At 31.1% G+C, this 16,435-nt stretch overlaps 1 protein-coding gene across 1 annotated transcript; it reads right to left on the reverse strand.

Annotated features, from left to right (window-relative positions):
• Nucleotides 1-1,460: 1,460 nt before the first annotated feature.
• Nucleotides 1,461-13,129, reverse strand: LOC103829748 (LOB domain-containing protein 11). Its single transcript, XM_009105446.2, has 2 exons — nucleotides 6,447-13,129; nucleotides 1,461-5,695 (listed from the first exon to the last, which is right to left on the reverse strand). The coding sequence occupies exons 1-2, from the start codon at nucleotides 6,759-6,761 to the stop codon at nucleotides 5,309-5,311; spliced, it is 702 nt and encodes a 233-aa protein (XP_009103694.1). The 5' UTR covers nucleotides 6,762-13,129; the 3' UTR covers nucleotides 1,461-5,308.
• Nucleotides 13,130-16,435: the final 3,306 nt, after the last annotated feature.

The following is a 16,435-nucleotide window of genomic DNA, read 5'->3' on the forward strand; positions in this document are numbered from 1 at the left end:
TTTGTAATAAATTAATTTAATAAATTTAAAATTAAAAGAAATAGAAAATATCTTATATAATTAAAACTTAAAATACTTAGATTGTCGCCGCCAAGTCTACCATTTGCCGGTTAGATTGTCTATGATCATGATGACTGATTTTTTGGTGTCACTTTCTAATAGTCAAGGTCAGTTGTTTAATCAAAACTCAGCATGTATGAGTTAAAAGGTACAAATTCGATAGTGAATTATTTGAAAGACGTTTATTGATAGTTCAAGAGACAAATTGCAATGGAAAAAATTGAGAATTTATAAAAAAAAAAAAGAAGATAATTTTGGCATGAACGTTTAGAAGGATGAAACCGTATTCCTTGTTCCAAAAGTGTATTTTTTCAATACTCTCTGCGATTCCCCTCCTTTCTCTTTATATACTTGACCTCTAGCTTTTTTTATTTTCAAGTCGGCACAAACCCTAGCCAACTTTGAACAATTAGACCGAACTCTGTTTAATTGGGAGACATTCTATTTACTTGATGGGTCTGGTCTTAGAGATGTAATCCATGTCCAACACTGACCTGGTTTATATTAATCCATGCTTGTTATCGAATGTCGAACTAGAAAACTCTCATTCACTTTTTTGAAGTTTTAGTTAATATTTTACTTTTTTTTAAAAATAATATTTTGGGTTTAGAATTAGTGATAAGAAATAGCATGAGTTGGACGCTCAGACAAATTTCAGAATAAAAGTCTATAAAATCCGATGAAGAGGTTCTCTAACTGATGCTATTATGAAACTGGAAGGACTCAAGGTAGGTACTTTATTTTTCCTTTCGGCTGCTTATGATAACAAAGGCACTAGACATAAAGTAAAGGGTAATAATTACAATTATATACCCTGATTGCCTTCAAACCTAATCTAAATAATAGTAACTGATAGTGTTGAATTGGTATATAAAAAGAGGTAATTTTCTATAGTTTAGGCCTCATCCTATTGACGGATTCAGAACTTTATAGTCATTTAAAAAAAATTGATTGTCGGTGATTGTCACATTTTTTTTAACGAGAAAAATATATAAACTGATAATTTAGAAATCATATTTTTGGAAAAAAAATGTTTTCATGTATATATATCAACAATTTGTAAATTTTGAACCTAATCCCATATATTCCCAATATAATTCAAGAAGCTAAAATATTAAGGGTGTGATTAATATAAACGCAATTTGCGGATGTGGATGGTTGCGATTTTAAGAGTTAATAAGTGATTTGTACGACTGATACAACGGTTAAAAAATGATGTGTTTGCACGATAATTATGAATGATTGACTACTAAATGCAGCATCAATTGAATAATAAATTAATAATATTAAAATTTTATATAATTATAAAAACGTCAAAACCCATGTTATTATAATAGATATAAAAATCATATTTATAAAATCGTAGTTTTAAATTTTAAAATGATTTGTGGGTTTATATATATTTACATATATATTAATGTCTATAAAATTATAGCAAATGCTTTTTGTTTTAAATTTTATAATATAAATCAATATATATTTATTATTTCAATTTATTTTATTTTTTAAATTTATATAATTTTCCTTTAAATAAATTATTTTTATTACCAGCGTGTAATCATACATAATTGCAAACGATAGATGTGATTAACTTTTGATTTTGAGAGATTTTAGAGCGGTATAGAGTGGTTTGTAAGGTTTTTTGTGGTTATTAGTCAAACCCTTATTCAAAATTCACAAAAGTGAGAGTTTTATTGTTTGGACTTTGAATAAACTGTCTCTTCTAAAGAAGTCATTTTCACAACCTGTTAGGTGCTTACGTTTTAGCTTATGTTGATGTAATCACTAGTTCAACCCATGTTAGCTATATAATTCTTTAAGCCTAATAAACATATATATATATGACTAATATTAGATATTTCTGGTTTACAGAATCGTTCAAACTAGTTTTATAGATGAATTTTCCTCCTAAATATTTAAATAATTTTTTTTTTAATTTAAAAAAGTTAAATCCATGTTTATTAAAGAATTAAATCTAACCCTTAGATGGAAGGTGCAACCCACAAATGAACTTTTTCCCGGATATTCATATATATATATATATATTTATAGTTTAGATATATTTCTAGTTTACAAAATCGTTCAAATTAGTTTTTAAGAAAAAAAAAAACAGTCTATAAATGGAATCTTTTTCCAAATATTTAAATAATATTTCTTTTTGAATTTAAAATTTTAAATTCAGATCTATTTAAGAATAATACCTAATTTCTTGATGGGAAGTGCAGTCCATAGATAAATTTTCTCCTAGATATTTAAATGGACCGTAAGCAATGAGTCCATATCTGCGTCGGTATATATGAAACTAATAATTTCGCACTAGAGGAAAATTTATTCCAGACCTAGACCAACATGACAACTCATCCTCTAGCAGATGCCACTACACCACCACAATGTGGTTATTCAAATAATATTTCAAATATGTTATATGTTTGCATGGCTATACATGTTTGATGTCGTGAGGTTCTTCAAACATGGAGTCAAAATCAATCTAACACCAGACTACCCCTCCCCTGTATGGTTTAATAATATGTGTTTCACTCGAAGATTTGAGAATCAGACAAAATTGAGATGTTTTAAATTGTTTATATATGCTTTGACCACAGATCTTTAGCGGTATGAAGCTATTTTCTTTCATGGGTCAAAGTTACTGTATACAAACTTATTTCATTTTTCATGCCACCATGTTGACACTATAATAATAAATAATAATAGCTAAATTCAGAAAACATTCTTCCAAATTTCTTTTTGGAAATAATATACTATTGATTAATTAATGTTATACTTTTATTAAATTACAAAACATTGTGATACTACTTTTTGGTCGAATTCAATAGATCAGATTAAATTTTGTTTATTTACTTGTTAGCCAATAATTCATAGTGGTAACTAGTCATATCAACTTCATGCCGACAAATAACGAATTAACGATACACATACTATTGTTTTGCTTGTCATGGCAGTCACGTGTGATGCACATGATGTCGGTAAAATGCATACATTAGTTTTCGACCACTATTGATTTTGTTCTTTGATTGAGTGTTTAATTAGACCAATCATATGAATAGTGTTGAGTGTTAATTAGACCATTCATAACTGTCGGCAAACACATTTTGTGTTTTTGGTTATACGTAAACGATTAATAGGAAATGTGAGTTTTAGAAATATGCGTCTTATCTCTTATGCCAAAAAGAAAGAATGATATACTGGTCTTCAATTGGTAGCTGAAATGTATTAAATTAAAATAAAGTATACCGAGAATCACATCACTCTAATCGAAAGAGAAATTTTGGAGACAATCGGAACACAATGATTATGGTCAATAGTCCATATAATTTTTACCCTTGAAACACAATCATTAAAGCTGTTAGATTTTCTTTTTAACATCGAGGTCGTTAGTTAATTCCATCAGTAACCTTATTGACATTTTATTTGTCCACACATACATGAGTGCGTATAAAAAGATCATACACATATGTGTACATGCTGTCACATGGAGCAAAACGCGTAGTGTTGTACTCGATCGCTATAGTCTACTGGACTTGTCATGTCTTCGTCGTTTCCTTAGCTAATGGATTTTTCACCTTTCACATTATATATATGCTTTCAAGAACTTCGAATTTTGTATTAATATAATTCATAAAGTACAAAACAAAACATTTGTCAGACGAAAATGATACTGCATGTTAGACGAAAACAAGGACCTTCTCAGTCTTACGCACAGGCCAGCTCAATATTTTTAGGGGTTTTAAGATAAAAATTAGTCTTTAAACGGTTATTTTTTAATTAATTTGGACAACATGTTTTTTTCTGGCCAAAAAAATTGTACTAGTTTGGACTACATGTTCTAGAAAAAAATGATATAGAAAATCTAGAGATAAATAGAGATTTTTATTCATAGGTACTTTTGAAAAGCTTGTGATGATAAATTATTTACAGATATGAGATAACACCAAAGACCTTTTAAAGCTAGTAGAACATGCTAAGGGTGAATGCAAAATGTATTTTGAAATAGATACAAAGACTCCAACATCCAATGAAAACTCAAACCTTATGTTTACAAAACAAATTGGATGAACCATGGATTTTTGGCGCATAGTTCAGCAAATATAAATGAGTTTAGAAAGATGAATCAGTAAATGGGTAGCTATTAGGGTTAAAAGCCAAAAGAAGAATTTGTTACCTTTGAACATATATAGAGCTAGAAGCACTAATTTAGACGATGAAAATTATGTTCCAGGTCAACATGCCAGATATTTAGGATAAATTATAATTTAGGATAAATTATAAGGACATATTTTTACTGATTTCCAAACCGACAATATGATCAAATTTAAAAATCATTCTATCACTCAAACAAAATATGGTATGAGAATCCAGACATGAATAGAACAATCAGCAAAACGTAATACTCTATATGTATCTAGCCTAATGAATCAACTGTCTGGTTTTACACCCGTGAAAAACAGACAATTTTGAAATCTATTTTTAGTAAAACTAACGTCTTCAAATATGTACTGCTGTCATATAATTTTGCTGTCCACATAAATTATATATGTTAATTTTACAATCAATCTAATTTATTATATATTTAAATTTCTGCATAAAATACAAATAAAGTCGGACCGTTTAACTATGAAAATACAGGAAACATGAGTGTGGATTCTGGGACGCTTGCACTGATTGTCTCCTAATTAGATGGCCCTGCTGAAGAAAAATAATGATTATTGATTGAAGAATTCGTAAAATGTCAAATTCTTCGTTACACCGAAACTTTAGCATTGTGCTGGTGACGTTATATTTCTCGGTAAAACTTTGGTTTGTTTATATACTGGATTTTTCCATTCGGTGGTGGTTCGGTATCTTTTAAGACATACTTTTTCTTTCTTTATTGTAATGTAGTCTCTTTTCAGGTGGAACAAAAACAGTAACAAATTATAAAAAAAGTATATTTAACAAATATTGAAGCCATTAAATTTAAAATGCATCTCAATTAACTCCTTCTCATTAGCGTTAAGAGAAGATTCTTTGAATCTCAATACAACCTCTCTTTTATCAAATATCCCTCATAATACTAATACGTAACATGTTTGACAAATTTGAAGCAGTTCCCTTACGTGCTTATACATGATAGGTTGACTTAGACAAATTATTAAAACTTCCCATATCATATCCTAAGTCTTTAATATGAATATGGAAGTCACCACTAAAGCGCTTTAGAGTGAGCTAATAATACCATAAGTTATGATCATCACCAAAGAGGATCCCACCACGACATTGATGAGTTATTGTTGTTGGTGTCCTCAAGGAATACCAAATCATTGGTCACTTCATCGGGGCTACTAATGAACTCGTCACCACTATCAAATGAACTCTCAAAAGACATATTCTGCTGTCCTTCTTGGGCTGATAACTTCGTTTGTTCCATTTTATAAAACAGTTCTAGCAGATCTGATCTTTGGAGTTGCATGCTCACTAGTTCTACTTGAGTTTTAGCAAGTTGTGCTTGAAGCTGACTCACTTGTCTCTGCAAATGGTAAATTGCACCCGCACAACCGTAAACCGGATCTCTCAGCCTAGCGCCAGCTTCATAAACCATGCTATTAACCGCATCTGTTCTTTGAGATTCCGGAAGTTCCTGATACCAAAAGCAGAACAACATAAATCAAATAATCTTTCACTAAAACATGATTTCCAAGAAGGGGATACAAAAGTCCTGGATATTTGTGGAATGTGGATTGTAGCATAAATGTTGGATATTTGAATTTTTATATTTATTATTTTAATGTGTTTGACCATGAAGAAATCGTACATGACTTTTACAAAGGTGAATGAAAAGGAATTGTTGAGATAGACATGCAAATTATACATACGACTTTTTTTAAAGGGTTAGATATGTTTATTTTTGTTGCTCAAAAAAAAAAAGATATGTTTATTTTTATGTTGAACATATGTATTATAGTGAGAGGCTGCATGTAGCTTTGAGGAATGGTTGTTATTGACCTTTCATTCCCATTGTAGGGCCTGGTTCCGGGCACATGACTTATGAACCCATTATTGTTCAACAACTAGACTTTTAACAACTTTAACATCCCTTTCACATTTTGAAAAACAGAGTTCTTTTCAATTGAGAAATGTAAGTTAATTATTTTTGTACAAAGAACAAATCACTTGGTATTAATATTAACTACTAAAAGAAAATAAAACGGATTTTATATAATTATTATTTTATTAATTACCACAAGATATAGTTTGTGTTAGTTTTCCTCATCATAATTTTGATGTAAATACTAATAACCCAGTGTGAAATATCTGCTCATACACACGTGTGTGATGGACATACACATAGGAAATACACCCGTGTGACAAGTAATAAACAAGAAAAGTACCTGCAAGAACTTAATAATGTTGCTAGCTCCGAAGACACGGTGGGCGATTGTAAACTTAGCCGGATCCGTCGGAGGAAAATACGGAGCCAATACACATTTCTCGGCGCACCGTCGTCGCAAAATTTTGCAAGCCGCGCAAGGACTTAGCACCACCTGCGGTTGTGGCGGCTGCGGCGGCGAAAGAGACGGCGGAGGTGAAGAAGTGAGAGAAGGAGAGCTGACGGGAGTGGTGGTTTCTGACGCGGAGACTACAGCGACGGCGGAGGCAGTAGGTGTAGCCGTCGAAGTGCTACCGTTGATCTCCATCTTTAGCATGATTCTTGATTTTTAGGGGGCTAAACTGATAAATTTATGTTCTTTTGGGTTAATCAGGTAAAAAGAAATAGTTTATGAGCGAAAGTGTTCAGTGTGGAGTGAAGTGATTTTTATGGTAATGAAGATTGTGGGTGTATATATAGGGAGAGAGATACAGAGGAGAATGATAAACTGACGTCATATATTTGAGTTATGACTCAATTTTTTCGTTTGGACTAAACTTTATTTTTAACAATGTTTGGAATAATTTATTTTTCTACCTTTACAGTGGCTGCTAAATTCTTCTTGAGCTTTTCCGTTTCAACGGTTGATTGACTTAGGCAGCTCAATTAAATTATTTCCACATTCGCGTTTAGACAACACTTCTTTTGTTTAAATTAAATTATTCTCAAAGTGTTGACAAAAAAAAAAATTTATTCTCAAAGTAGTCTTTAAAAGGGAGTAATCAGTTCCCCGTTTACACATCTCCCTAATATACTCATATTTTTATTTTATTAATCGGTGTGAAAAGTACAAATTCATTCCTTATTATCTTTGATTTGTTTTAGGGTCCAAACCATCCAAATATGAATTAATGACACTGTTGAGTAACTTGAGTTCCTAACTAGTTTTGTCTCCAACTCAATTTGAAACAAAAAAAATTTATTGCACGCTGGCATGAACGAGTTAAAGTGATTTTCAATGTGAAAACCAAGCTACTCTCGACATGGATTCTCCTACAACAACACTTCACTGTCTAGTGACCTGTGAGAGAATACCAAAAAATTAAATGTCGATAATTACAAAAATGAAATATACTGGCAAAAGCTTTCAAAAAAGGAAAAAAATATATATACAGGCAGTTATGCTTATGTCTTCTTTCTAAGTTTATAGCTTGAGACAAGTTTCGTCTATGCTTCTGGAATTGTAAGCAGTGAATCTGTATATCATCAAACTAACATTCGATTTTTTTTCTCTGTTGTTACCTTTGGTATCTGACAAGTAGATATCTTTTGTATGTCTCCGTGACTAAACATCTAGTATAGATGAACCTAGAGTCGGTGCACAAAAAAAAAGAGTCGGTCCAAATCTATTTTCAACAAACATTTCAATGAGATTTTAGTCTTTTCAAGAAAAAGAAAAAAGATTTAACTCTTTTCAAGTTCTCAATTTTTTTCAAAATATATATTTTATATTTAATTTATCATAAAATATGTGTGTTTTAATATGTTTGATATTATAAACATAAAATTCCCTCAGAAATATATAAAAGTTAAATAAAATGTAATGTGAGTTATACGTGAATAAAACGTGAATAAAACGTAAGGTTATGTAATTTCTTTTGAATTCATATTTTTTTTATCTTATTTAGAATATTTTCTTCATTTTATATATTTTTAAAACTTTTACTATTATTATAAGAAAAAAAAGGTTTTGAATAGAAATTTAACTGTTCCGATACAATTATACCATCTTCAGCCATTTTCGGCATGTGTTAAGATTATTCCAAGAGCGAATCAGCAGTCTTATGATTGTATCATTTCAATTCGGAGTAATGGAAGTCCCAAACAGTCTTCCTGCAACATTCGTTCAGAGAGCAAAGGTGAAGGGACAGGCGAAGAATAAATTATTTATGTTCGATCATCATTTCTCTCGCCACAGAAGATACAACCCTGAATAATTCTTCAAAGTTTCATCCTAATACCAGTAGACAGCCTGTCTTTAATTGCCAACCAAACCATAAAAGACTGACGAAGAATACCCTGTGAAAACCAACAAGGTTGTGCCATGAGATGATCCTTGCTTATGCAAATATATTCCCATATCTTTGCAGAAGAAAAAACTGGTCTATAGTCATCAGTTCCATGCTTTCATAATGGTATATCAGGACCAGACAGAGAGTCTGGCGTTGGCAATGCTTGAATCTTTTGGTAAATCAGAGAAAAAACTCTCTTGCTTCTCGCTCTCAAGTTCCAGCCTGCGTTGTGGACCGCTTCTGAGAGAGTAGCTTCCTGATTCACTCCAAGATACCTTGTCCCAACATCCCCTATGATTTCTATAAGTCTGTCCAGACCTAACCAGTTATCAGATCAAAAGAAAACATAATGTTCATTTTTAATCTCATACTTGAAACAATCATAAGCAATGGGTCTAAGTTTTCACAACTTGCGCCAGAGCCATGATCCATAGTTACTCTCTTTAGCGTCGTACTAAAAAAAATTGATAGTTAATGATTAAAATTATTGAAATTTATCTGTTTATTAGATTATATAACATATTATTTTTACCCGTTTAACATATTTTAACTAAAATAAAAAAAAATCTAAAATTTATTAAAATTTATATACTTAGAATAAAGCATATTAAACTAAGAAATAATTATTGAATATAATATAATATAAATTCAAAAAGTTATTTTAATAAAATGTAATGTAATCTCTATTGAAATTTAAATAAACTCAAAATAAAAGAGTTAAACCAAATAAAGATAAACAATACAAAAAATATATTTAGGATTTTTTCAAACCGATAAAATGAAAATATAAAAATAATAATATCAAATGTACACTAAATTTTAAAAAACATTATAACTATTAAAATTATTGTCTCTACACATGAAAACTCCTAGTTTTACTTATATTCTTTGGTTTGTATAATTTTGTATGACTTTTTTTTTTTTTGGTAAAACATTTTGTATGACTTTATGTTTGAAATAATGAGTTCTATGTAAGTGGTAGGAAATATCCGAATGAAAATAGTCTTCTATTATGAACCCTTTTCTCTTATAACCCTTTTTCTTTTATAATTTAAGGATTTTGGACTAAGTTGACAAAGAAAAAGAAAGAAAAGAATTTTTGCATACAGTGATCTTCTCTTTACTATGTGAATTATAGACCTATCTCCACTTCTTTGAACGTTTTTCTTTTCATTGAGATACAACATATTTAATTGAAGTATTTAGGAAAGACTTCAGCTTAGCTTAGTCTTAGTTAGGCTCGTAGCTTTAGAATACTTATATCAAAGTGACTTTATAAATCGTGGCTACATTTTTTTTGTTAAATAATTATTTTTCTTGGATTAAATGTGGCTACATTAACCTTATTGTAACAACACGTCCATAAATGGTTTGTGCATGATCAAATTAATGAGTATGAATAGTTATTCATGATTTTGGAGAACTCATATACCTTGATATTTATACGTGGCTACATTCTGTTTACTACAACTTGGTCATTTATGTAATAACTTGGTCCTATATATATTTTGGGTATGGAAAATATGAAATAGTTTATTTGTAATCATTGATGACTAATATTTTTTTATATACTCCATTGGTTGACCTGATTCGAAAGAAACACATTTAGTGCTATAGAATGGATCGACTACCACATTGCATGATTCAAGTTTGGAATCTTCCGACTAATATCAGTGGATGAACAAATCATCTGTTACGATCCATCTTGTTAACTACTTGGGCTGAACCTCAAATCCAGACTGGTCAAGTAATGATAATTTAACTACTTGGGCTTAATCTCAAATCTAGACTGGTCAAGTAATGATAATTTAGTTTCCACTAGGAAATCAAATCTAAAACTGATGTGAATAAATACCAAAGCCTAAAAAACTGCCACTAGAATACTACCACTTCGTTAAACTAGAACCTTAATATCTATGCGTCTATTTCTATATATGTGTCTATATAATTCGTAACATAGTTTAATTGTAATTAATATATGCCTTGATATATGATTTTGTGACTATAAAACTTATTTTAATTGTAATAATTAGTTAAGGCTATGTTTCCCTTCTTGGTTACTGTAGTTATATTATTTTCTGATACTTGTATAAAAACTCTCGTTTCTTTTTTCTGATGCTTGTATAAAAATACACTCATGTTCTTTTTGCAAAATACGTTAGTATCCACCTATAGGCCGCGACTTCCCTGCAGTCCGAATGAATATAATGTATATGAGTTTATTGGCGAAACAACCATATTTCAGTGTAAAATTAAGTGAGTAGCACTGATTTTTACATAACTAAATGTCACTTTTTATCACATTCTCTCCGGTTATGTCCTTTTATGTTAACGGTTGCCAGTTGAAATTCCTAAGATATGTGACGTGGTTATTTTTGTGACATATAACTATACGTGCGCGTAGTCCAACTTTGATTAACACACAAGATGTAAGAAAATGATGCAACACGAGTAGATATAGTTGTATGCGTTACATAACTTATGTTAACATAACGGACAAGAGAAGTTACTTGCTATTCTATATGGAAAAAAAGTATAGATCCCGAAATAAATTAAACCCCATCAACTAAGAACTAAACACCACACGGAAAGGTAAACCCTAATACAATGTAAACCCAAAACTTCCTTAAATTAAGCATACACAACTCCCTAAACCACCAACATCAATAGAAACCCCAATTTCTTTGAATATGAACAAAACTCTATCAACTGATCAATAAACCATATGAACCATAATACAACTGCAATCCCAATCTTCCATAAACTAAACCATATTTAATAATCATTATACTCTACATGAAAATATAAACTTTCATCTTATGTCAATTCAAATATTCTATAAACTAAACTCAAATTGCAAAATACTAGTAGATACATTTCTATTTTACATGATGCATATAGAATAGAAAACTTAAAAATGTAGTTGCAATCTACAGACAATCTATCATCTACCTCAAATTTTGATATGGTTATGGTTTCATGAATTGTGGTAATGTTGGCCCCAAATGTCAACCCCATTCGTCTATAATATCAAAATATGCATATTGTATATATGAATCACTATTAAAATAGAATAGTAACAAACGAAATAGCATAGCATATATTGTTCAAATTTTGAAATGTCCATGATTACATGGAATGAGTTAGTGCTTACTCTAAACTTCATCTCAAACCTTACATAAATTAAACCCAAAAAACTAATCACTAATCCCAAAAGGAAATATAAACTCTAACACAAATATCAAAATATGGATAGTACATGATATGAAACATTACTAAAATATAAACCTTAAACCCAAATAAAATGGAATAAAATAAATAGTAGCATAGTACATATTGGTGAAATGATGAAATGACTATAATTACATGAAATAAATTAATGATAACCTCAATATCAACTTCCACCTTCCAAATACTAAACCCTAAATCTTAACCACTAAACCCTAAACCCAGTTATAAACCTCAAATTCAAAAATAAATCTTAAACTCAAATAGAATGGAACAAAATGAATATAAAATAATACATATTGGTGAAATGATAAAATGTCTATGATTGCACAGAAGAAGTTAATGATGACCACAAATTAAGATTGACTGTAGAAAAATAAATGAAAACTAACGACATTAGAGAAAAGAGATGGAAAAGACAATATCGTATGAATATCATTATATTCAACATCACATAGTATTATGTTTTATTTGATGTTATAATAAATTATATTCCATTTATGTTTAGTATGATATTTCTCTTTACAAAATCATTTACACATCAATATAAAACACGTACATGCATCAATACAAAGCTCATATCATTAGAACATGAAACAACAACGAAGAAAATTGAACCCTCTTTTTCAAGCATCAAATGAAATATAACATAGTAAATAATACATTATATATTAATAAACATGAAAAATAAGAGAATAGTCAAATTTGAAGGAAAGACAATCTAGTCCATTTCATAAAATAGTATAGAAATACATTCTTTGTGCATCTCTTTCCTCGTCTTCGAATGCAAAATCGAAATTTACAAATTTTCACGTTTCGTCTTCACTCAATGAAAAATTTCAAATTGAGAAGATGGATGCACAGAGCCGTAAAGTCGTCGGCCTAGGTGATGCTCCTCGCCGCATCGGCTGTAACTGCGGCAGACGGTTTTGGAAACAGAAAAGTTAGAATTTTGGGAGAAACTTTTCGATCATAAAATATTTCCAAAAATTCTACATAGATAATTTCATCAACAATCCTACAAATCTAAAAAGGAACAGATTCAACTTTCTCAAAATAAAAGAAAAATATTTGCAAAAGGTGGATGAATATTAAAGAGCCACGAATAACTTTTGACAGGTAATTATTAGGAAGTTTTATTTTTTTATTTTCTTTAAGTTTCCTCAGTTATGTTAAGGGGTAAAATAGAATTATTATATCAAAATGAAGCCGGGTATAAACGTACTAGGAAAATTGGTATATAATTAATTAGTGTTTTTTTCATATTCATACAGACCAATTTCCTATATACCATACTAGGGTCGGCCCGTCCTACGGGTGGGATATTAGTTAATTTGATATTCACTAAATGCTCGAATTAAAATTTTTTTTAAGATTCAAGAATTTGGTTATCTGTTATGTGTTACTTATTAGTATGCGGTGCTATAGTTGTTTTTCAATTATTTTTGCTTTGATATTGTATCAAATTAACTAATTGTCCAACTCATAATTATAGATGTACAAATGTGGATTTGTGATTAAGTTTGATGATAACACTGTTTTTTTTTTAATTCTTAATTTCTTATTCATAGTGGAGTGTGCATGTGTCAGAAAGAGGCCTATATCAATTTTCATGTTTTTGCGTATGGATTTTAAATATATATTATTTTGTATAATGCATACTTGCTTTACAATATTTGCTTGTAGACTAAAAAAAATTGTTTTTCTAATATTTTTAAAAGAGAAAATATTTAGTCTAGAATATAACATGGACATATGTATTAACTATATATAGAAGTTGGGTGTTATTTTAAAATGACATATGTATAGAGGTTTTTCAACCACTATTTTACTGGCACAAAACATTTATAACTGCAAATACCTTCTTTTAAAAACAAATTAATAAAAGCGTGTACAACAAATGTATTTTGATATATATTATATTCATCAAGTTATAAAGGTTGAAAACATTGCTAAACTGTTTGGAGCAAAATTTTAAACTTCACGATCTTCATCTTGACGTTAGTTCAGGGCCGGCCCTGGCCATAAGCAGAAAAAGCATGAACTTTCAGCCAACACGATAATAAATATTTTCGCGGCCACATATTTATAAAAAGTGACTTTAACCTAGTGGTTCTAAGAAAATTTACCAGTGCTGAGTTCAATTATCTATGATAGTTTTTTTTTATTTTAACCCTAAATATAAAATAAGATACGTGTCATTCTCGTAACGTATGATTTGATGACATGACATCACATGAGAGAAACAAATATATTTTTATATATATAGATAGATGGATGGATTGACATAAATAGAAAAGAAACTAATTTTGATATCTTCTCTCTCTGTTCTCACTCCTCTATCTTTCACAGAGAGAGAAAGCTATCATCACCGGATCTTTTCCGGTGATCCCGTGTATCGGGTTTGTCTCCGGCAAGGGTGGCTATCATAGCACCGTCTTGGCCGGCCTTTGTCTCCCGCGTGTCGGGCTCCCTTTCCGGTGAACGGCGGCTTTCATAGCGTTGCTTCTGCTGGCTTTTTACGATTCATCAGTTGTCTGATGTTTCTGTGTAGTTTCTTCTACTGGATCTTGTCTGGTTTCGTTTTTTTATTCTCTTTTCTTAGTTTCTTTGAATCATCTTCGCTTCTCTAATCGTAAGGTTTCAATCGAATCAAAAATTTTAAATCGATTTGTTTCATCCTCCCCTCTTTGTTAGGGTTTAATCATCTTCAAGCTTACTTATATTTTAAAAGATGATTTGGTTTGTTTGTAAGGATTTGAGACTTTCGTTTGGTTTTAATTTCTTTTGATTCGATTGGTCCTGGGTTTTTAGTTTGAAGCGTTGTTTTGGTTCCATATATGCTGAATCGAAATCTTGTCGTAGCCGGCTTCTCTTTCCCGTGCTTCCTGTCTCCGGTATGTCTCCGGTGGAACGCCGACTTGTCCGTCCGGCAACGACTTACCTCTGGGTGAAGTTGGTGACGTCTCTGCTCGAAAACACGTGTTCCTCCCGAGTTTGGAGCTCTACACGTGTGAGCTATCTTGGCAAAGTCACGATCTTCCATTTGCCTTCTTTTGTTATTGGGCTTTGGCCTTCTTTGTAATCTTTATGTTTGCCTTTTTAGGCCTTTATTGTACTTTGTCTTTGTTTAATAATACCAGTTGATAAAAAAAAAAAAAGAAAAGAAACTAATTTCGTAAATATAGATAATAGTTACACGTCAACTACGTAAGAAAAATCACGAAATGCACGTTGCAACCACCAGTCGTCCGAGAGGCTTAGAACGACACGTGATAAGTGATCGAGTGAGCCAGTTTATTTTTTTAAGTATATTATGTAGATGTGATCGAGCGAGGAAGTCCATATCTGCTGCGACAATCAAGACAAGGCTATCTTTCTACTTCTCGCAACCATATCAATTTCTTCATGTTCTTGTAAAGATGTTTATTATTTGGTTTTAGCTCATATTTTTTTTTGTCAAAGACTTGAAGGATAATGTTAGCTCATATTTTAGCAGAAGTTAATTAATTACTTAATTGGGGGACATAGTAGGGATAAGTTTGGTGGAAATTGGTCAGCTCATTGGACATATTGAGTAAGAAAAAAGGCTTCTTTGATTTTTTAGGTACTAACTAAAGTTTTTTTTCTGGTAACGAATAAGTATCTTTTGGTTTGCCTTTACCCATTCACAAATGAATTTTCTTCTTAATAATTTGAGAACCATATTCCATGGGCCACACTCACATCTATACAATACTAAAAGCAATATATAAGCCATGGAGATGCATGCCACATAGGATTAAAAATTCGGACCAATCAGAGATTGGCTTTTTGCCATGTCATTTGAGCTGAGTTATAATGAGCATTTCGTGTGGGCTTTGTAAAAACAATAATTCAGCCCATCACCACCCTTTTGACAAATTCTTTTACGGCTCAAGTTTTGAGAGTCAATAACTCTTCCACTCCGTCTTCTCCTTTTTTTTGTCAATCTTTTTTTTTGTCAATCCCACTCCGTCTTCTCCAATCCATGAGTTTTAACGTTACTTTGAACTTCTCCTCATCAATCAATTATCAACTTTAAATTCTTCTTCAGTTTTTCGTTCCGCCTCCCCTTTCTACTCCTCCTACATAAAGCCATATGTGTAAACCTAATTGTATAAATGGCAAGCAAAATCTCAAAATCGCAAAATCAAGCACCCCGTCGCTGTCAACCACAAAGTATCAATATTGTGAAACACGTAAGGTTGTTCATTATAACTTCAATTTTTACTTTCAATAGTGGAGCATTCAATCATTAGTATCATTGCCTATGTTGTCTACGATAAGAAAATTAGTTGTTATTCTTTTGATTTTAAGAATTATATTTCAGAAAATGGCATGGAGCAATCGCTTTCTTCAAAATCTCCACCATGCCCTTACCGTATCTTCCAAGAACCATCAAGAGGTTGAGAGACTTTTAATGCCTCAAAAAGATGGAGATCGTTAGTTTTCTCTGCGGCTCCATCCCTGTTCTCGCAGGTAAATTGATTCCCGCTTTCACTATAGTTCGCTCAAATCTCAGGAAATGTACGTTATATCTCCCACTCTTTCATTGAAAACTTCTCCTGCTTTGTTTTCTGTTTGTCTGGTGTTGTTGCAGAGTGAGTGTTCTGAGGTGCCACAAGCTTCCATTAGAGACATATCTTAATCAGCCTCCACTGCTGACTGATTTTCCCTTAAAAAACTTTTA

Source organism: Brassica rapa, chromosome A07 (assembly GCF_000309985.2).
Source record: "Brassica rapa cultivar Chiifu-401-42 chromosome A07, CAAS_Brap_v3.01, whole genome shotgun sequence".
In the NCBI taxonomy this organism is placed as follows: domain Eukaryota; kingdom Viridiplantae; phylum Streptophyta; class Magnoliopsida; order Brassicales; family Brassicaceae; genus Brassica; species Brassica rapa.